At 37.6% G+C, this 25,175-nt stretch overlaps 1 protein-coding gene across 2 annotated transcripts in view; it reads left to right on the plus strand.

The window, feature by feature from the left end:
- The window catches only part of LOC115223485 (protein EFR3 homolog A), a 145,309-nt gene that overhangs the window by 21,692 nt on the left and 98,442 nt on the right, over positions 1-25,175 (plus strand). The window contains exon 2 of one of the 2 annotated variants that reach the window (XM_036512595.1): positions 21,305-21,440. The exons of the other annotated variant lie outside the window; for it this stretch is intronic. Within the exon in view, the coding sequence (XP_036368488.1) occupies positions 21,413-21,440 (28 nt within the window). The 5' untranslated portion in view covers positions 21,305-21,412. The remainder of the gene's footprint in view (positions 1-21,304; positions 21,441-25,175) is intronic. 2 annotated transcript variants of the gene reach the window in all.

The raw sequence follows: 25,175 nt of genomic DNA on the forward strand, positions 1-25,175 counted from the left end.
CCGGTGGTTGTAGTATCTGGATTTCCAGGAGGTCGAGCAACCTATGTAGGTGAGTGTGTTAAACTGGGTACTCACCTCACATGAATAGATTACGTTTTTAGCCCGACATTCACCACGTAACGGACATTCGGATGCACTTATGCAGTTGCAGTGCACTGCATTTCCCAGTCGTGTGCTATTAGTCCCAGGCGGAGGTGTTGCATTAAGTGTAAGAGCACTGTTATCCTCCTGGTTGTTGATGGGTGTGGTGTTGCCTCTGTTGTGTTGACGGGTGTTATTACTAACTGTTTGGGTACTATAGTTGCCAGCCCGATTATATTGACTACTGCCTGGATGAATGGGGTTCGATTGGTTGTTATAGCCTGCTCCTAATCTAGCTGTTCTAGCGGTGCTGACATTGGCCACATACAGATGGTGCTTTTTACGTGCCACCGGCACAGGTGCTAGGGGAGGCTGGTAATGGCCACGATCGGTTGGTACTATATATATATAATATATATATATATATATATATATATATATATATATAAGTCTTAGACGATTGTTCTGTGTTTGTATTGATGGTGCATCACTGATGAAGCTGAGTTGACTGAAATATATCTGCCAATTTCCTTTGACAATGATCAGATCTTTCTTTAACCCTTTCATTACCAACCCTGCTGAAACCGGCTCTGGCTATGAGTACAAATGTTGTGTTTTCATAAGTTTTGAATTAAAATCTTCCACCAAAACCTTAGTCACAATTTATGTTCCTAACACTAGCTGAATGATAACTAAGTTATTTTACTAAATTCTTTGTCATATTTAACCCTTTTGATACCAACCCGGCTGAAACCTGCTCTGGCTCTGAGTACAAATGTTGTGTTTTCATAAGTTTTGAATTCCAGCCCGGCTGAATCCGGCTCTGGCTCTGAGTACAAATGTCTTGTTTTCATAAGTTTTGAATTAAAATCTTCCACCAAAACCTTAGTCACAATTTATGTTCCTAACACTAGCTTAATGATAACTAAGTTATTTTACTAAATTCTTTGTCATATTCAAAATTAATTGAAAGAAACACAGAGCATCTCAACAGAAATACAGTAATGAAAAGGTTAACACAAAAGAAATATTGTTTTAAAATTCTAAATCACTTATAGCCAACCTGTAGCCTACAGGTCTTTTTTTTGAATGGCATGTCCAAAGAAAATTATGTAGAATCTTTTTAGTATGCTTTCTACATGAGTGTCTAACAAGATGGCGTGTGTGTATGTGTGTGTATGTGTGTGGGGAGGGGTGAGATGTAGTAAATAATTAACATCTAATATTCAGTCATTCCTGGTTACCATTAATTTGTTGGAATTTCAGAATTTGATGCTGCATTCAGCCAAATTCCTGCTTATTTCTCTCTGCCTTGTAATTAGTCATGAGAGAGAAGGAATTGCCAGAGTGAATAATTTGCAGTTGTAGTTGCTGTTTGACCCCAGGTCATCTCTGAGAAGACCTTTAACCAATGGCATTCCTGCTATGAACATTCCACCTTTATTTTAGGTGCTGTACAGCTGATTGGTTAAGAAGCTTGGGGTCTAAAGTAAAAGGCATTTGGTACCTTGCAGTGTCAAGTGGTAGTAGTGGGGACAAATACAAACACACACACACACACACACACATATGATGGACTTGCAGTGGGACTGACCCCACTACCATGTGGTTGGAAAGTAAACTTCTTACCACACATCCACCCATACCTGCGCCAGTCAGATCTTTTAAGAATAAATTCTCCCTCTCTTCCTCTCTCTTTATGATTAAGGATCTAAATCTTTCTCCAGCTGTCTGTTTTTTTCCCCCTCTCTGTAATTCTCTTTCTTTCTCTTTCCCCTTTAACTCTCCCTCTCACTAAGAAGCTCTCCGTACCTGTCTCTACTCCTATTTCCTCTCCCCCACCTTCTCTACTTCATTTCTTTTTTTAAATACAAATTACACGAACGTATATAAACAGGAGATACAAATATTACAGACACTCCCCCCCCCACACACACTAACTAAACATAAACGCACATAAAGGTATATGCATGCGCAACTGAAGGCTCATACAATAGGAATACAAAATACAAAATGGCTGACCATTAGTAAGGAGAGACACACAAATAAGAAAGAAGAAAGCAAAGGACCACTGATGAGGTCACAGGAGTGTGATGAAAGAACTCTGGCCGAAATAAGATTAAGATTAATGTAAAAAATAAATAACGCTGAAGCAAAGTAACACCAAATATATAGTGCGTGTGTTTTTATTGGCTAAACTGGCAAAATGACCATTCCTAAATACAACAATATTTTTTTAAATACTTCTCTGTCTATTTCTGTTCCAATCTCTCTCTCTCTCTTACTTTCTCCTTTCATTTCTCTCCTATCACAGTCTTTGACAAGGCTACCCAACATAGTAGCACTTCAAGACTCAAGCAACCTTCATATTAAGCAGATTTTTTCCTGTATTGCTGGTGGACATGACATAGAAACAGCAGTTCCTGTGTGAGGTGATGTGACATAGCTTGTCAAGAGAACCACAGGCGAAAGTCCATTAGATAAAGCTAAGAAGATGATTCATATCTCTCAGGGACTTTGCTCTTGTGTCACCTGTTCTTATTGACAAATACACGAAGATACATCACACACACACACACAATATATATCCTCATCATTGTTTTAACTTCCGCTTTTCAATGCTTGCATGGATCAGACAGAATTTGTTGAGTTCCTTCCTGTTATCAACCTTCATCAGTTTCTGAATAAGGCAATGTTTCCACAGTCAGTGTTTCCACATTCTGGTGTGAAGGTTACCTATGAGTAGTCCTCCATCAGCCCAATTATGTGACCTTGTACCTTTTGTTAGAATCAGAAAATGGGCAAGTGTCTTCTACTATAGCCTCGGCCTGACCCAGAGCATTGTGGGTGGATTTGGTAGACAGAATCAGGGCCCAAAATATCCTTCAGATTTTTTCAACACTGAAGGGAACTTTGATGTTTTATCTTTTACTTGTTTCAATCATTTGACTGTGGCCATGCTGGAGCACCACTTTGAAGGGTTTTAGCCAGACTTTGATCTTAGTATAAGCCTGCCCTTATTCTATCAGTCTCTTGCCAAACTCCTAAATTATGCGGACATTAATAAACTAAAACCATTGTAAATCAGTGAGAGGGACAAACACAAAGAAACGCAAGTGTGCGCATACGCACACACAGATGCTTCCACACAGTTTCCGCTTTTGGTCAACACAGGACTATAGTAGAAATCACTTGACCAAATTTCTGTGCAGTGGGACTGAACCCAAAGCCATGTTGTTGCAAAGCCAGCTTCTTAACCACACAGCCATGCCAATGCTATGAGCAAATATGTATAAAATTCAAGACAAGATCATGGCTTTTGGACTTCAGTGTTGCTTATCTAGATCAATCTGTGCTAGAAAAATTGATTTGTACGGCAAAAGTTTGATGTAAGCAACACCAATGCAGTGACCGCAACAGCTGTGTACATGTGTAGTGTAGAGTTGAAAGAACTTTGCTTTGACTTCATTTAGTTAAGTTAAGTTAATTTTTTGGCTCAAAAAGCAAAAAGCAAGGCCATGTAGGGGGACATGGAGTTATGTACTGGGAGGGTGTTCATGCAAAGAGTTCAGGCCATTTCTGGTCAAGAGACTTTGAACCGAGCGGTCGTCGGCATCTTCACTATCTCGTCCGGCAGCTTATTCCACAGATCTGCAACCCGGACGGAGAAAGCCCCTCTCCTTCGATTGAGATGATATCGTCGCAGATAGAGCTTTTCGGAGTGACCCCGCAGCCGACGCTCTGGAGCAGGAGTGAAGAACAGCTCTTTCGAGTGACTACACTTTCCGCTTATGATGTTGTGAGCAAGAATGAGATCACCACGGCGTCGTCGTTTTTCTAGAGAATAAAGGTCGAGCGTCTTCAGCCTTTCTTCATAAGACAAATGCTTGAGACCAAGAACCATGCGGGTAGCCAGCTTCTGGACTCTTTCGATCAACAGTCCCAAGCTGGCCACCAGTAGGCTTTGCCATGCTTCATCATCAGCTTCATTTAATGTCCATCTTCCATTCTGCCATGGGTTGTATGGCTTGACAGGAGCTAGGAAGCCACAGCACTGCACCGGGCTCCATTGTTTGTTTTGGATTAATTTTGCAGTTAAAATGAAAATTTCGCAGAAATAATAAAAATGCTGGATTTATGGAGATGTACTTGCATAGCAAGTGACTTGATCTGAGATTGTGTGCTGGAATGAAAACAACTGCAGCGTGGAAGGTGTTTATAAGCCATTTAAGAAACACACAAAAACCGTTAGATTTACTTCAACATTTGAATTTAATTTGTCAAAATATTTTCGTTGCTTTGAGACCACGATCTGTTCACTGACAAAACTTCGTGGACAAATTAAATTTAAATAAAAATGTTATTTTATCCCTAAATAACATTTAGCTGTTTTAGCGTTGAGATTATTCTGTCAAGAATAGTATTTAATTATTCAAATTGGTTTGAATTAATCATGCATTATCTCGCTGCTTCTAATTTTCGATGTCATGATTGCACTCTCGGAGTGGTTGGCATTAGGAAGGGCATCCAGCTGCAGAAAACATGCCAAATCGGACTGTAGTCTGGTGCAGTCCCTCAGCTTACCAGCCCTGGTCAAACTGTCCAACCCATGCCAGCTTGGACAACAGATGCTAAATGATGATGATATCGATGGTGATAGTATATTTCTAGAATGGCATTGTATGGTAGGTATGAAAGGCCGAATCTGGATGGTTCAATCATGCAACATATAGAATATTTATGCCTGATATCATCATCATCATCGTTTAACGTCTGCTTTCCATGCTAGCATGGGTTGGACAAATGACTGAGGGCTGGCGAACCAGATGGCTGCACCAGGCTTCAATCTTGATCTGGCAGAGTTTCTACAGCTGGATGCCCTTCCTAATGCCAACCACTCCGAGAGTGTAGTGGGTGCTTTTACGTGCCACCGGCACAGGGCCAGTCAGGCGGTACTGGCAACGACCACGCCCGAATCTTTTACACATGCCACCGGCACAGGTGCCAGTAAGGTGATGCTGGTAACGATCACACTCAAATGGTGTCTTTTACATGCCACCGGAATGGAGGCCAGATAGCCGCTCTGGCAATGATGACACTCGGATGGTGCTCTTAATACCCTACTAGCACGGGGCTGGCTGGTTGAAATGGTAAATGGCTAATGCAACTTCTTTTCATTTAAGATATTTGTAAAAGTAGTTTGGATCACTTCTTTTCTACCAGTAATGAAATAATATCTTGACCCTTTAGCATTTAAACCAACTATATTTGACCAAAATATTCTATGTTTTATGTTCAAACTTCCCAGATCTGTCTTCTCACACTTACTCTACAATGTCATTCTAAAAATAAACCGGTGCATGAGTGGCTGTGTGGCAAGTAGCTTGCTTACCAACCACATGGTTCCGAGTTCAGTCCCACTGTGTGGCACCTTGGGCAAGTGTGTTGTACTATAGCCTCGGGCTGACCAAAGCCTTGTGAGTGGATTTGGTAGAAGGATACTGACGAAACCTGTTGTATATGTATGCATATGTATATGTTTGTGTGTCTGTGTTTGTTCCCCCACCATCACTTAGCATGTTTACGTTCCTGTAACTTAACAGTTCGGCAAAAGAGACCAACAGAAATAAGTACTAGGCTTACAAAGAATAAGTCCTGAGGTCAATTTGTTCTCTCTCTCTCTTTACATATATATATGTGTATATATATATATATATATATATATATACATACACATATATATATATACACATATATACACACACACACACATATATATACACACACATATACATACACACACATACACACACACACACACACACACACACACATAATGTAAAAAGCACCATCCGATCGTGGCCGTTGCCAGCCCCACCTGGCTTCAGTGCCAGTGGCACGTAAAAAGCACCCACTACACTCACAGAGTGGTTGGCGTTAAGAAGGGCATCCAGCTGTAGAAACACTGCCAGATCAGACTGAGCCTGATGCAGCCTTCTGGCTTCCCAGACCCCAGTTGAACCGTCCAACCCATGCTAGCATGGAAAGCGGATGCTAAATGATGATGATGATGATGATATATATATATATATACACACACACATACACATATATAAAATAGCTTATGAAGTTCTTTACATAATTTTTGTTCCCTTAACATTTATATAATTTCTTCTGAACCGTATATATATATATATATATATATATATATATAGGCGCAGGCGTGGCAGTGTGGTAAGAAGCTTGCTTGCCAACCACATGGTTCTGGAAGTCCTGGGGTTGATTTGTTTGTCTAAAGGCGGTGCTTCAGCTAGGCTGCAGTCAAAATAACTAAAACGAGTTAAAGAATAAAAGAATGCAAATATGTATTGAGTTCTAACACCAGGTTACACTTGTATCGCTATGCCTAAGTAAAACACACCCACCCACGCACACACAGAGAAGTTTGGTGATGCAAAACAGGAAAAACTGAACTCAAAACAGGTGTCCATTATTATATTAATCTATACGTTTTATTAATATTTAATATTGAGGTATATAATTATATATATAAATATATATACATATACTAGCAGTATCGCCCGGCGTTGCTCGGGTTTGTAAGGGAAATAACTATATAAGCATTTTTAGAGAGTTATAGCCAAAAATAGCAAAAAATATGAATTAAAAATGGAAAAAAAATGATGGTAAATTTTTTTTTAAATCGTTGACTCATCGTAGACATTTTTAGAGAGTTACTTCCCTTATATAATAGCGAAAAAAATGATGGTAAATTTGTTTTTAAATCATTGACTCATCGTAGACATTTTTAGAGAGTTACTTCCCTTATATAATAGCGAAAAAATGCATTAAAATGGAAAAAAATGATGGTAAATTTTTTTTTAAATCGTAGACTCATCGTAGACATTTTTAGATAGTTACTTCCCTTATATAATAGCGAAAAAATGCATTAAAAATGGGAAAAAAATGATGGTAAATTTTTTTTTTAAATCGTAGACTCATTGTAGACGCGCGCTAATACCCAGAAGGGCTCGATATGAATCACGACTATAAGATACCCGGTTTTGGTTAAACTGCACCGCAAAATGTGGAAGTAGTTAGGAATCTAAATCGTAGGAGACAGACACACAACTTGACTTTTATATATAAAGATATATATATATTATATATATATATATATATATGTGACTCATGTTTTCCTTTCTATTTTCATGTTTGCATTACCAAACCTGTTCTTTGCTCTTATTTTGATGAGCTTTGTTGACAAACTTGAATGCCAGCATGGGGAATTAGCCTCTACTCTATACAATGAAGAATACACACACACACAATTGTGTAGGTGTATATATATATATATCAATTAATTAACTAATAATTAATAATACCACCAAGTAGAATTCGGCATGAAAAAAGGACCAATTTTCGGTAAACTCAAACAATATTTTATAATTAGAGTTCAGCAAAGATTTGCTTTACCACATACCAAAGTTTAGAAATAGCAGCCAAAGAACCTTAGCTATTTGTTCTACTATAAGAAGAGACTCCCGGACAAAACAAAATACTCGAAATAACCCACGCAGACATAGAGGAAAATTAACGAAATTCACTCGGTATTTGATTACCTGTATATATATATATACAGGTAATCAAATACTTGGATGCAGCACATATCGACACACCTCCGTTCAAGCATCTCAACAATCTCGCCAGACCTACCTTTCAGTATGCCAATGTTGAGAGTGCCAACCCTGAGGGTGTGGGAGTTATAGGCCCTAGAGACCCTGGGACGGGGGACAGTAGCTTCATGTACCTGAAAAGAAAACTCACATTTGGCAGAATTCATGAGCAAGCAATACAGTAGCCTTCAGTTCAACCTGCATAACACTACCCTTTCATATTTTGCATTATATGATCATTACCTTACATAGGAGATAGCCCTAGACTAGGGGTTGGGATGGCGAAATGCCTTTAGCAGTGTTCATGGGAGGCAACCCAGGGATGGCAAAGGATAGGAACTTCTGGTACAGGTGGAGGGGTGGGAGGGCAGTCGCACCTCTAACTAGGAAGAGGGTCTGCTAATCATGGTTTAACGAGAGAGCAAAAGAGTAGACTTGAAGAATCTGAGAGTTGTCCGTCAGCCATCTAAGACAAATTTTAGAGAATAGAGAAGTGGCTGTGTGATGAGACTTTAATAGCTGAATGAATCAATGAATATAAGGTTCATATATATATATATATATCATCGTTTAACGTCCACTTTCCATGCTAGCATGGGTTGGCCGGTTTAACTGGGGTCTGGGAAGCCAGAAGGTTGCACCAGGCCCAGTCTGATCTGGCAGTGTTTCTACAGCTGTGTGATGAGACTTTAATAGCTGAATGAATCAATATATATATATATATATATATATATATATATATATATATATATATATATATAACAGGAAGCTTTACGAAAATAAACAGAAGACGAAGGCAGGTGGAGTACAAACAAACAATTGTATTAGTATGGCGCTCAGGAATAGAAATAAAACAAGTCTTTTATGTTTCGAGCCTACGCTCTTCAACAGAAAGATACACAGAAAAGAAACACGGAGAGAAAAAAATGCGTGCAGGAGCTAACAAATCAACATGGTGGTCTGATTTCGGCCAGAAGTCAGAGATCAGACGCAAGAGGGAAAGTAGGGGAGATAACAGGGTTAAATGACCTCGCCCCAACATAAGGGTGCATGTGTGTATGAGAGAGTATATATGTGCGTATGAAAGGTCTGGACGTGTGTATGTATGTATGATGTGATGTGTAATGTTGTATGGTGTAGTGTGGTGGGTGTGGTTTCCATGGCTGGATGCCCTTCCTAATGCCAACCACTCTACAGAGTATAGTGGGTGCTTTTTATGTGGCACTAGTATTGGCATCGATTCTGCTGTAGTGAGGGTCTTCTTGAGAACAGCCGGGCACAAGATATCTTGGTCCTTTGTCATCTCCTTTGCAAGACCCATTAAACTATTGAAAGGGTTGCAAAATACAAGGAAAATTTTAGGACAATAAAAATAAGGAAAAACATGGAAATTTTACCGGTGAGTGTGTTACATAATAAGGCACAAAAAGAAAAAGACTCTCCCCAGACACAACAGAATAGGCTTCAACACAGGAACTCATATAAAGAATCTTGCAAACCAAATCCAAAAACGAAATATAAGCTAAAATATTTCTTATGTAATCAGATAGCAAAAACCTAGCCTTTACCCAAGAGTGATGGTGGAAGTGGGGGCAGGGCTGAAGTGTATGTGTGAGAGAGAGAGAGAGAGAGAGAGAGAGAGAGAGGAGAGAGGTGAATGTCTTTTTTTGTTTTTGTTTTTTTGTTTTGCCATATTCATTTGTTACTCTTTTTTGTTTAGTCTGCAGTATAAATGGATGATTAGGCTGATTGATTGATTGACTGGACGATTGATTTTTTTTTATTGTTTTGTTTTATAAAGTATAAGAATCACTATGGACATCATTCTAATAATTATCAGCATCATGAATATCATCATGACCAACATTACTATCTTTATTATTGTAATCATTATATTATTATTATTATTATTATTATTATTATTATCATCATCATCATAATAATGGCCATATTTATTACATCGATCCTCAATGGTTTCGTTGTCTGTTATTCTTCCATTCTGGCATGGATTTCTTTTCCCTCTTCCCCCCACCCCACCAACAGCCTGCTATCGGAATCTTTTCCCAAACCTAACCTGATCTTTGCGCAAGAACATCAATATTACTAACCTACTCTTCTCTTGTGTCTGTGTGTCCATGAATCCTTGCGGTATGGAAACTCACATGGCACACACACAACATTGGTATAATCAATACTTCTTTAACTAACTCCCCAGTTGTGGTTATTCCACTCCAGGTCAGCCTGGATCAAGTAGACTTATGGCCAACAGCATTCCGCATTTGACCATCTGGTCTGATTACTGTTTTCTTTTTCATCATCATCATTGTTTGACCGTGGTCGAGACAATGGAATTTACTATGTTACGCCAGACTTCATGGTCCATCATAGCATTACGGAGGTCGTGTTGCTGGATGCCTGTCTCCCTGGAGATTACATCAGGGTAGGAGAGTGTGCGCCCTCTGGTATTGCGAGTAGATGGCTTCCAGAGGAGAAGAGTAGAAATTACCTTGTTTTCAGCTCTACAACAATGTCCAGCAAACTGGACTCTTCTACATTTCACAAGAGATGATACAAGTGGTAATTTCCCCTATATTTGTACTTTGGTTGGATGATGCTTCTTCGAGAGATTTTGAGCTCTCATAAGGATGCGAGTGTAAGTTCCAACCTCTCAAGCTTCTTTGATAACGTCCAGGTTTCTGAGCCATATAGTAGAATTGGTTCGACTGTGGCTTTGAAGATTTTAAGTTTGAAATCTCTACTTAGATTTTATGACCAGATCTTATGAGCCAATGTATCCTTCATTTTCTCGAAGTTGGGTGATATGTTTTGGTTGGGTATTGGTTGATAATATAAATGTTACCAAACAGAGTACTAGGAGGATTTTAAGGGTCTAGTGTTGATTATTTGGTGTGTGTGTGTGTCCATGATATTGGTGTGTTTATGTCCCTGTAACTTAGCGGTTTGGCAAAAGAGACTGATAGAATAAGTACTAGGCTTACAAAGAATAAGTCCTGGGGTCGATTTGTTTGACTGAAGGCGGTGCTCCAGCATGGCTGTAGTCAAATGACTGAAACAAGTGAAAGATAAAAGAAATAAAGACTAATAATTATTTTGAGTCTTTCAGCAATTACAAGAAAGCATTCGATGTCGGTGAGCATTAGAAACCTAATTACAGATAATTAATTGATGAAGTAAAGACAGCATTCATTACCTTGATGACTAATTAATGTTTTAATAAACTGCAAATAAGCACAAGATGAATTCTTGCCTCGTCTCGTTTAACTGCCCTAATGACTAAAATAGCAGTCATGATTTTTGCTAATTTTATCTTTGCCGCAAATAATTGTTTCTAATTAAGTATTTAACTCTCATTATCTTTAATATGTTAATGCTAACTTAGCTTAAGTTGTGGATGGTGTGGCCGAGTAATTAACCTCAGTGATTTTATTTATATATACGTTCATATTTATTTGTTTGTTTGTTTGTTTTTTCATTCATTCATTCATTCATTCATTATTACTACTACTACTACTGCTGTTGCTGCTACCACCACTACTACTACTACTACTACTACCACCACCACCACAATTACCACTACCACCACTACTGCTACTACCACTACCACAATTACCACTACCACCACTACTACTACTACCACCACCACCACAATTACCACTACCACCACCACTACTGCTGCTACTACTACCACCACTACCACCACCACCACCACCACAATTACCACTACCACCACTACTGCTACTACTACTACCACCACTACCACCACCACAATTACCACTACCACCACTACTGCTACTACTACTACTACCACCACTACCACCACCACAATTACCACTACTGCTACTACTACTACTACTACTACTACTACTACCACTACCACCACCACAATTACCACTACCACCACCACCACCACTACTACTACTACTTCTACTACTGCCACTGCTTCGCAACCTTAAAGTTTAATGCAACTATGTGTTATGAGTGCATAAAAAATCTGTTTACTGTTTTATTTTATAAATACACACAGACAGACACATACACACACACATCCACCTCAATTACCTTATCTACCCATTTTTCAGTGATAAGTATACCCACGCCCTCGACCCCATCAGTGTTCCCAGCCCAGAAAATCTTGTACCTGTGTTCTTTGCCTGTGAGGAACCTAGCAGAACTTCCTCTCCACCTTACTTCTTGGATGCATCACATATTGACACATCTCCGTTCAAGCATCTCAACAATCTCGCCAGACCTACCTTTCAGTGTGCCAACCCTGAGGGTGTGGGAGGTATGGTCCCTAGAGACCCTGGGACGGGGGACAGTAGCTTCATGTACCTGAAAAGAAAACTCACATTTGGCAGAATTCATGAGCAAGCAATACAGTAGCCTTCAGTTCAACCTGCATAACACTACCCTTTCATATTTTGCACTATATGACCATTACCTTACATAGGAGATAGCCCTAGACTAGGGGCTGGGATGGCGAAATGCCTTTAGCAGTGTTCATGGGAGGCAACCCAGGGATGGCAAAGGATAGGAACTTCCGGTACAGGTGGAGGGGTGGGAGGGCGGTCGCACCTCTAACTAGGAAGAGGGTCTGCTAATCATGGTTTAACGAGAGAGCAAAAGAGTAGACTTGAAGAATCTGAGAGTTGTCCGTCAGCCATCTAAGACAAATTTTAGAGAATAGAGAAGTGGCTGTGTGACGAGACTTTAATAGCTGAATGAATCAATGAATATAAGGTTCATATATATATATATATCATCGTTTAACATCCACTTTCCATGCTAGCATGGGTTGGCCGGTTTAACTGGGGTCTGGGAAGCCAGAAGGTTGCACCAGGCCCAGTCTGATCTGGCAGTGTTTCTACAGCTGTGTGATGAGACTTTAATAGCTGAATGAATCAATGAATATAAGGTTCATATATATATATATATATATATAAAAAGTTAATCCAAACAAGAAAACACAGAAAAAAAGAGAAAAAAAGAGAAAAAAACACAGCAACGCAGGACGTGGAACAATTAGAGTATTATTGACGCTCAGGAAAGAAGGGAAGGAGGGTTTAACGTTTCGAGCGGAGCTCTTCGTCGGAAACAAGGAGAAGGGAAGGTCCCAAGGAGGGAAGACAGAGGAGAAAATATTTGAGCTGGTGGTGCTTAAGAGATCACATGTTGAAAGAACAGAATTTGGAGGTAGTTGAAATATGGTTTTATAATGCAAGAGAGAGTTCCAAAAAAAGGAATGCCTGTGTGTGTGTGTGTGTGTGTGCAAGATAAGTGTGTTTGTGCGTGCGTGTGTGTGTGTGTGTGTGTGTGTGTGTGTGTGTATTTTTGGTGAATAAGGCAATGACAAAGCCAGCTGTCATGATGACTACTAGCTGTTTGTGTCAAGCCAGGTCAAAGCCGGGTCAAAAAACAAAGGACTATATGTATCATGTGTGTGTGTGTGTGTGCATGTGTGTGTTCGTGTGTGTATGCGTAGTGTGGGTGTGTGGCGAGTAACTGTTTAACCATAGTACGTGTGTGCTTGTACGTGTGTGTGTGTGTATGTATGTATGTACGTGTATGTGTGTGCGTGTGTGTACGATGTAGGGGCTTATATGTGTGTTTATGTGTGTGTGTATGTGTATGTATGTATGTATGTGTGTGTGTGTATGTATGCGTGTGTGTGTGTGTGTGCAAGATAAGTGTGTTTGTGCGTGCGTGTGTGTGTGTGTATGTGTATGTATGTATGTGTGTGTGTGTATGTGTGTGTGTGTGTGTGTGTGTGTGTGTATGTGTATGTATGTATGTATGTATGTGTGTGTATGTATGCGTGTGTGTATGTGCGTGCGAGTGAATGTGTGTATATATGTGTGCGTGTGTGTACGATGTAGGGGCTTATATGTGTGTTTATGTGTGTGTGTATGTGTATGTATGTATGTATATGTATGCGTGTGTGTATGTATGTATGTGTGTGTATGTATGCGTGTGTGTGTGTATGTATGTATGTGTGTGTGTGTGTGTGTGTGTATGTGTGGTGTGTATGTATGTATGTATGTATGTATGTATGTATGTATGTATGTATGTATGTATGTATGTATGTACGTACGTATGTATGTATGTGATATATCTATCATCATCATTTAATGTCCACTTTCCATGCTAGCATGGGTTGGACGGTTTAACTGGGGTCTGGGAAGCCAGGAGGCTGCACCAGGCTCCAGTCTGATCTGGCAGTGTTTCTACAGCTGGATGCCCTTCCTAATCCAACCACTCCGTGAGTGTAGTGGGTGCTTTTTACGTGCCACCGGCACAGGTGCCAGACGAGGCTGGCAAATGGCCACGATTGGATGGTGCTTTTTATGTGCCACCGGCACGGAGGCCAGTCAGCGTGACGCTGGTTATGGCTACGTTCGAATGGTTCTCTTACGTGCCACCGGCACTGGTATCATAGCTACAAATTCCATTGATGTTGATCGATTGCGATTTTGATTTTCACTTGCCAATATATATATATATCTCGTTAAACCATATATAATATATATATATATATACACACACACATACACACACACCGACGTACATATACATACACACATACATATGCTGTATGGTTAAGAAGTTTGCCTCCTAACCATGATCATGGGTTCAGTTCTACTGCATGGGACCTGAGCAAGTGTCATCTCTATCCCTAGGCCATCAAAACTTGTGAGTGGATCTGATAGAGCGTGTGTGTGTGTGTGTGTGCGTGTCCATCCTCTTAATATCATGTGGTTTTTGCCCATGATCATGGGTTCAGTTCTACTGCATGGCACCTGAGCAAGTGTCATCTCTATCCCTGGGCCATCAAAACTTGTGAGTGGATCTGATAGAGCATGTGTGTGTGTGTGTGGTGTGTGTCCATCCCCTTAATGTCATGTGATTTTTGAAAATGAGCATCACCATCATACAAGCAATGAACATTTCCAGTCTTGCACAAAAAATATATCAGGCCATGGGGGGAAATATTAGCTTGTTTGGAAATGGATAAGCTTTGATGACAGGAAGGGCGTCCTGCCATAAAAAAATCTCTGTGTGTGGCACATAAAAAGCACCATTTGGGCGTGGCCGTTGCCAGTACAACCAAACTGGCCCTCGTGCCGGTGGCACGTAAAAGCACCTGCTGCACTCTTGGAGTGGTTGGCGTTAGGAAGGGCATCCAGCTGTAGAAACTCTGCCAGATCAGATTGGAGTCTGGTTCACCAGACCTCAGTCAAATCGTCCAACCCATGCTAGCATGGAAAGTGGACGTTAAATGATGATGATGATGATGAATGCTTTAAAGTTGTAAATGAGTATCACTGTCATACAAGCAGTGTCATTCATTTCCAGTATTCTGAGAGAACAACAGATCTGGCCATGGGGAGCTGTTTAGCCAGCTTGGAAACGAGCAAGGGTTGGCAACAGGAATGGCACCCAGCTGTAGAAAACCTGTGAAATAAAACTCTATTCTACTCATGCAAGCATGGAAAAGCGGATGTTAAATGACAACGATGGTGATTAATAAATTGATAAGCGCAGGAGTGGCTGTGTAGTGAGTAGCTTGCTAACCAACCACATGGTTCCGGGTTCAGTCCCACTGCGTGGCACCTTGGGCAAGTGTCTTCTACTATAGCCCCGGGCCGACCAATGCATTGTGAGTGGATTTGGTAGACGGAAACTGAAAGAAGCCCGTCATATATATGTGTGTGTATATATATATATGTATGTGTGTCTGTGTTTGTCCCCCTAGCATTGCTTGACAACCGATGCTGGTGTGTTTACGTCCCCGTCACTTAGCGGTTCGGCAAAAGAGACTGATGGAATAAGTACTGGGCTTACAAGGAATAAGTCCCGGGAACGATTTGCTCGACTAAAGGCGGTGCTCCAGCATGGCCGCAGTCAAATGACTGAAACAAGTAAAAGAGTAAAGAGTAAGCCTGATGTGACATTTATATGGAAATGCATGACAGCATGAAACAAGGATTAGTGTATTAGCTAATCCTAAATTCAGCATTAAACTTAACAAACACCTACACTTTGACCCTGACCCTGACCTAATTCCAACTCCTTCATCTTTGTCAGTTCCCACTCTGTTCAGCTATGAAGAGAAACATGAAAGTTGGAAAGAAAATCTCTCAAATGTTATCTTCTTAATAATAGAAGGCCACTTGGTTTTGGATATACTATAGTAATGGAGGCACATGGCCTAGTGGTTAGAGCAGTGGACTCGCAGTCAAGGGATCGCGGGTTCGAATCTCAGACCGGGCGATGTGTGTGTTTATGAGCAAAACAGCTAAGCTCCATGCGGCTCCAGCAGAAGGTAATTGCGAACTTCTGCTGACTCTTTCGTGGTCGAGGGATCGTTGGTTCGAATCTCAGACCGGGCGATGTGTGTTTATGAGTGAAACAGCTAAGCTCCACGCGGCTCCGGCAGAAGGTAATGGTGAACTTCTGCCGACTCTTCCGCGGACTCGCGGTCGAGGGATCGTGGGTTCGAATCTCAGACCGGGCGATGTGTGTGTTTATGAGCGAAACAGCTAAGCTCCACGCGGCTCCGGCAGAAGGTAATGGCGAACTTCTGCCGACTCTTTCGCCACAACTTTCTCTCTCATTTTTTCCTCCTGCATCTCGCAGCTCACCTGCAACGGATCGGCGTCCCGTCCAGGTGGGGAACCTATACGCCAAGGAAACTGGGAAACTGGCCCTTATGAGCCAGGCATGGCTCGAGAAGGAACAAACAAAAAAAAAACAACATATACTTTAGTGAAATAACCATTTGAATTAAGTCTCTCTCTACCTGCCTGGTAATTAGCTTGAGCTAATTTTACCTTGATTTATAATTGTGGTTCACATGGTTTTGGGTTCAGTTCCACTGTGTGGCACCTTGAGCAAGTGTCTTCTATTACAGCCCCAGGCTGGCCAGATCCTTGTGAAAGTAGTTGGTAGATGGAAACTCAAAGAGGCTCATTGTGTGTGTGTATGCATTTAGGTATGTGTATGTGTCCATGTACGTACATGTTTGTGTGTGTGTGTGTGTGTATGCTTATATGTGTATGTATGTATTGGGTTGTCCGGAAAGTTTGTGCCGATTTATAGTAGCTTACCTTTCGACTTATTTTAAGTAAGATGCCCCATGCTGAATTGTCTTGCGCGGAATTGTTGCATCATGGCCTGTATGCATGTGTATACATGTGTATGTTTGTGTATACTTGTATGTATGTGTATGTAAGGTTGTATGCGTATACAGATGCCTGATGTCTGTGCATACATGTATCTGTATGCATTTAAATGTACCTGTATGCGTGTGTATATTATGTGTGTATGCATGTATGTGTGTGTATACATATGCATGTATATGTGTGTGTATATATATATATATATATATATATATGTATGTGTATATACTTATGCGTGCATTAGTATGTGTATACACATGCATGTTTGTGTGTGTGTATATATATATATATATGCCTGTATGTGTGTATATATATGCCTGTATGTGTGTGTATACATATGTATGTATGTGTATATACTTATGCGTGCATTAGTATGTGTATACACATGCATGTTTGTGTGTGTGTGTATATATATATATATGCCTGTATGTGTGTGTATACATATGTATGTATGTGTATATACTTATGCGTGCATTAGTATGTGTATACACATGCATGTTTGTGTGTGTGTGTATATATATATATATGCCTGTATGTGTGTATATATATGCCTGTATGTGTGTGTATACATATGTATGTATGTTTATGTATATTTGTGTGTGTGTGTCTGTGTATTATCCTTATTGTAAAAGATAAACCTTAACCCTTTGATACCAACCGACCTGGGACCACCCTTGTTTCCATGATACAAACTTCCTGTTTTAAAGGGGTCTACACTAAAACCTTTATCTGTTACAAGTTGTTTGTCATCAAAATTTCATGTTAATTTATATCCCAAACCCCAGCTTAATAATGGTGGTCATTTTAACAAATTATTCGTGGTAAGTAGCTTGTTTACCAACCACATGGTTCCGGGTTCAGTCCCACTGCGTGGCACCTTGGGCAAGTGTCTTCTATAATAGCCTCGGGCTGACCAAAGCCTTGTGAGTGGATTTGGTAGACGGAAACTGAAAGAAGCCCATCGTATATATGTGTGTGTGTGTGTGTGTATATATATATATATATATATATTTGTTTTATTTATATTTCCTGTGCCATACTAATACAATTGTTTGTTTGTTTTCCACCTGCCTTCGTCTTTTGTCTATTTTCATAAAGCTTCCCGTTATATATATATATATATGCGTGTGTGTGTTTGTCCTCCTAGCATTGCTTGACAACCGATGCTGGTGTGTTTATGTCCCCGTTACTTAGCGGTTCGGCAAAAGAGTCCGATAGAATAAGTACTGGGCTTACAAAAGAATAAGTCCTGGGGTCGAGTTGCTTGATTAAAGGCGGTGCTCCAGCATGGCCGCAGTCAAATGACTGAAACAAGTAAAAGTATTACTAGCACTATGACCTGGCAACGCCGGGTCATAGTGCTAGTGCATATGTGGAAGGTGGCAATCACTCCACCACACACCACACACACACACACTTGTATAGACGCATTTATATACACTTAGGTGCATGCACAAACACTCATTCTTTGTCCTTTCTGTTCTCCTTTAGCCAGTGTTCTTCTTAAGGTTGCTACTTGAATGAATCATCTCACTACTAATCTTCAGTTTTTCACTGTAGTTGTCACCACTTACAAGAAGAATTCCTCCCCTCAAACATCTGCCTATTAGCACTATTTTCCTTGCTTCTTGAATAAATATTTTGTTTTTTTTTTAAATTCTTTCAAATCTTTTGTTGTTCACTTTTATTATTTTAAGGACATTTTTGCACTAGATTTCCATTCTTTGTTCCTTTTGTAACTCATAAACAAAGTGGACGGTGGCTCGAGGCTTTTGACGGTCACTTGTCTCCTTAGTAAAATGGTTTCAAATTGAAAGTGAAATAAAATTCCCTTTACACACACACACTACACACACAAAACATATTTAGAGATGTACACCTATGAATGCATATGTGTACATATTTCCAGACATACATATCTACATATGTCATTATTTTAATACACATACATACAGACACACATGCACACAAACACTCACATACACACACATGAATATATAAGGACATTATTATTAATAAAAAATAATAATAATGGCAATCCAATATATATATATGCATGTACAGACTTCCATACACAGTTACATATACATGCATATTACTAATATATATATATCACGTGATCACGTGACCGACCAGACCATCAGACGTTGTTACACATCGCTGGTCACAATGCGTTCGCATTGTTTTAGCCTTCGAATGACGCCACCCTGCTGGCTAAGCGAGCAGGCCAACAGAAGAAAGAGTGGTGAAAGAGTACAGCAGGGATCACCATCACCCCCTGCCGGAGCCTCGTGGAGCTTTTAGGTGTTTTCGCTCAATAAACACTCACAACACCCGGTCTGGGAATCGAAACTGCGATCCTCTGACCGCGAGTTCGCTGCCCTAACCACTGGGCCATTGCGCCTCCACACACACACACATATATATATATATATATATAATATATAAAAAAAATAAAATAATATGTGACAATTATTCAATAGCCAAGATAACCGAAAAGAGGGTGTTTATCTTTGCTATTGAATAATTGTCACATATTATTTTACAGATAATTTCCTCTATTTACATAATATTGAGGTCTCTTTCTTTCTTTTGTTATCTTACCGTTTTTACCAATATATATATATATATGTATATATATATTCTTTATAAAGCTAAAACAATGCAAATTATTAAAATAATACAGATAGATCACTTCACCTGATATGTGAGGGTTAGAACCCCTTCATCAGGAAATCTATGGAGAAAATGTGTTGTTAGCTGACTTCACTGATCTGAAGAGAAGTCAGCTAACAGCATCTTTTCTCGTAGCCATAGATTTTCTGTAGAAGGGATCCTAACTCTGATATGTTGAAATACCAAGTAAAAGTACTAACCATTGAGCTGTATCTTTTGATAACTTGCATTGTTTTGGCTTAACAAAATAAAAGGAAAATCAAAATCATATGTATGAGACAATGCCTCGCGTAAACTATACAAATACAACACTCTCACACACATTTGCATACATTTAACTATATGGGTGTATATAATATATATATATATTATATATATATATATATAATAATAATTTCCATTGATGTTGATCGACTTCGAAAGCAGAACCAAAATCGAAGTCGATCAACATCAATGAAATTGCAGCTGTGATGCCGGTGCCGTGACAAGTAAGCGAACCATCCAATCGTGGTCGTTGCCAGCGCCGCCCCGACTGGCCTCCGTGCTGGTGGCACGTAAAAAGCACCATCCGTCCGTGGCCGTTTGCCAGCTCCGTCTGGCACCTGTGCGGGTGGCGCGTAAAATGCACCCACTACACTCATGGAGTGGTTGGCGTTAGGAAGGGCATCCAGCCGTAGAAACACTGCCTGATCAGACTGGGCCTGATGCAGCCTTCTGGCTTCACAGACCCCAGTTGAACCGTCCAATCCATGCTAGCATGGAAGGCGGACACTAAATGATGATGATGATATATATATAATAATATGAGGAAATATTATTCCAAACTTACAGGGAAAAATTCAATTTAGAAATACTAAATCAATTTCACAAAATATAATATATATATATATATATATATAAGTTAGAACCCCCTACCACACTTTTATCAATTCAATAATGAAAAATTAAATTATACCATTTAGAAAAATTACATCTTATAGAAAGATTGAATATAAGATAAAACATATAACATGATTAAGTAATGTGCAAAATAATAAATAAAACGTATATATTTTGTATATATTTTTAAATTTATTTATATATATATATATATATTGATAAAAACTGTAAGATAACAAAAGAAAAAAAGAGATCTCGTTATTATGTAAATAGAGGAATTTATCTGTGACAATTATGGCTACCGAATAATTGTCACATACTACATTTACAGATATATATATATATATGTAAATATATATATATATATGTATGTATATATATATATATAGGAAAAGAAGTCCTTGAAAGGGATGTGTTAAACATCCAATTCACTGGTACGTCAGTTGAATGCCACATAAATATGGGTATAATTACAAATTAAATAGATACAATTTATTTATATTATACCATAATATCCTATGCATATAATATAACATAAACAATTATTAAAAATCCATTATATATACACGCATACATGCTCACACATCCTCATACATATATGTATATCTAGGTTTTTTTTATATCATGTTTATATATATGTATATATACATACATTGTGCATATATATTTGTTGATATTTATATATACGTAATCTGTTGTATCATTTGTTTCTGTGCATGGCTGTATGCATGTGTATCCAATTCTGCTGTATATAGTGATGTACTATGATATCTACTATGAAATGCTATTCAGGTGACAATATGATGTAGGGCCTCGGACCCGAGTGTCCAGGACGAAGAGAGAGAGCGCGAGAGAGAACTATATTTGACTGGCAGACTGTTACTCTATTAACACCTGAAAATGCATCACCGAAGTACACACCAGGCAGGTAAGGAAGGATGAAAATAAAGATGATGTATGGATGGATGGGTTTACATAGATATACATACATACATGTGTGTATGTAAATGTATTTGAATGTTGTATATATATATATATATCTGTACATATATTTATATAGATATATATGTGTATGTATAAAAGTATGTATATGTACCTTTGTGTGTGTGTATATATATATATCTGTATATATATATATACATACATACACATGTGTTTGTGTGTTTGTTTAAAAGTATATATGCATATATGTATGTATATGTAATTATGTAAAAAAATATGTATGCGTATATGTATGTATATGTAATGGTGTATAAAACTATATATGTAATCATGTCTAAAAATGTCTGTGTATGTATGTATGTATGTATATATATATATTATATATATATACACGTGTATGTATGTATGTATATATATATATATACACTTGTATATATGCATGTATATATATATGTATATATGCATGTATATATAAGTATGTGTATATATGCATGTATATATGTGTATATATGCATGTATATATGTGTATATATGCATGTATATATATGTATGTGTATATATGCATGTATATATGTGTATATATGCATGTATATATATGTATGTGTATATATGCATGTATATATATGTATATATGTATACATGTCTGTATATGTGTACATATATGTGTATATATATATGTACATGTGTGTGTGTGTATATGTGTACATATATGTGTGTATATATATATATGTGTACATATATGTGTGTATATATATATATGTGTACATATATGTGTGTATATATATATATGTGTACATATATGTGTGTATATATATATATATGTACATGTGTGTGTGTGTATATGTGTATATGTACATGTATGTGTGTATATGTGTATATATATATGTATATATATATATATGTGTGTATATGTATGTGGTGTGTATATGTATGTGTGTGTATATGTATGTATGTATATATATATGTATGTATGTATATATATATGTATGTATGTATATATATATGTATGTATGTATATATATATGTGTACATATGGGTGTATATATATATATATATACATGTGTTTGTGTGTATATGTGTATATGTACATGTATGTGTGTATATGTGTATATATATATGTATATATATATATATGTGTGTATATGTATGTGTGTGTATATGTATGTGTGTGTATATGTATGTATGTATATATATATGTATGTATGTATATATATATGTATGTATGTATATATATATGTATGTATGTATATATATATGTGTATGTATGTATATATATATGTATATGTATGTATATATGTATGTATATGTATGTATATATGTATGTATATGTATGTATATATGTATGTATAGTATGTATATATGTATGTATATGTATGTATATATGTATATATGTATGTATGTATGTAATGTATGATGTATAATATTATATGTATGTATATATATGTAATGGTATGTTATATATGGTATATATAATGTATGTATATAAGTGTATATATATGTATGTATCTATATATATATATATGTATATATATGTATGTATATATATATTTATATATGTATATAAAGTTTGAATTATATTTCGTCCTTTAATTTGGAGGATTCCAAAAAATCCATTTCTAATATAGATTCTTCATATTTTGCTGGTAGCTTACTGGTGTAAGTTTGCGAATATGAAAATAATACTTGTATATGGTGTGTTGTGAATTTATGAAAAGGAAACCCATAGAAAAGAAGAGATGATGTTGAAATTTAAAAGAATTTTAATTTATGCAGATGATCGTTTCAAACAGTGATATTAAAATCATGCAAATACATCGTTGAGAAGAAATAATTTAATTTAATTATTTCTATTCAACCATGTATATATACGTGCGTATATATATGCGTGTGTGTGTATATATATATATATACATACAAGTATATATATGTGTGTGTATGTATATATACGTGTATATATATGCATATATATGTACATACACATTTACATATTTAAAATCAAAATCAAAATGAGGGTGAAAAATTGGCTATTAATTTGATAACATCAATTTTAACACCAGTGGTCTAGCATATAAAAAAAACTGAGATTCAGTAAATAGTATTTCATACATAAATATAAGAGGGAATTACCACTATGTGGAAACCCTTATGCTAGAAAAAGATCCGCTATGGTCTCAACCACTAAGAATTGTTCTCCAGAAAATTTACACACGAGAAACATAAGCGAGAAAGACAAATGATAGTGAAACAATTGTTTGTGATTAATCTATATTTTTGTTTGTAAGCCATTTAAGAAACACACAAAAGTCGTTCGATTCACTTCAACATTTAAGTTTAATTTGTCAAAATATTTTCGTCGCTAAAATCCGCGACCTGTTCACTGACAAAAATCCGTGCTGCATCTCGGATTTTTGTCAGTGAACAGGTCGCGGTTTTTGCGATGAAAATATTTTGACAAATTAAACTTAAATGTTGAAGTGAATCGAACGGCTTTTGTGTGTTTCTTAAATGGCTTACAAACACCTTCCACACTGCAATTGTTTTCGTTCCAGCACACGATCACAGATCAAATCACTTGCTATGCGAGTACATCTCCCTATATTTTTGTTATTTTTCATTTGTCTTTCTCGCTTACGTTTCTGGTGTGCTAAATTTTCTGGAGAACAATTCTTAGTGATTGAGACCATAGCGGATCTTTTTCTAGCATAAGGGTTTCCACAAAGTGGTTAAAAAATTCCCTCTTATATTTATGTATAAATTACACATTTACATATGTATACCATGATGACCCCCCCCCCCTGTTATTTTTATACACATTGCCCAATTGTTTATCAACACTAAAATTTAGCATCTTGTGGAGCATGCTCACTTAATTTTCTATCAAACCTTTTTCACATTCAATATCGAATGCCCAGATTTCACTAGCATGATGTATTGCATATCATACACAGGTAATCTATTTTGCCACTCTGACAGAAATTTCTTTGGTTACTAACGAATATAATCTCTTCCTGAATGTTTTCTACCCAGCATTTAAATATGTGCTCCACACCCTTTTCTTCACCTGTGGTATACTTCTTTTCTTTTCAAAATTTGGTGGCACACCTGAACTAAAAATATAACTATAAGTATAAGGAAAAAAATCTATATTTACAGGTTACATTGTGGCAAACCAGTTGTGGTGCACTGCTTTATATACATGTACATCACAGATACCCCATAATATAATACTAGTACATCACAGGTACTCCATAATATAATACAGGTACATCACAGATACTCTATAATATAATACAGATATATCATTGGTACTCCATAATATAATACAGGTACATCACAGGTACACCATAATATACAGGTACGTCATAGGTACTCCATAATATAATACAGGTACATCCCAGGTACTCCATAATATACAGCTATATCATAAGTACTTCATAATATACGGGTACATCACAGATACTCCATAATATAATACAGGTACATCACAAGTACTCTATAATATAATACAGGTATATCATAGGTACTCCATGATATAATACAGGTACATCATCGGTACACCATAATATAATACAGGTACATCATCGGTACACCATAATATAATACAGGTACATCATAGGTACTCCATAATATACAAGTACATCATAGGTATTCCACAATATAATACAGGTACATCACAGGTACACCATAATATACAGGTACATCATAGGCACTCCATAATATA

This window comes from Octopus sinensis, linkage group LG23 (genome assembly GCF_006345805.1).
Source record: "Octopus sinensis linkage group LG23, ASM634580v1, whole genome shotgun sequence".
Taxonomy (NCBI): Eukaryota; Metazoa; Mollusca; class Cephalopoda; order Octopoda; family Octopodidae; genus Octopus; species Octopus sinensis.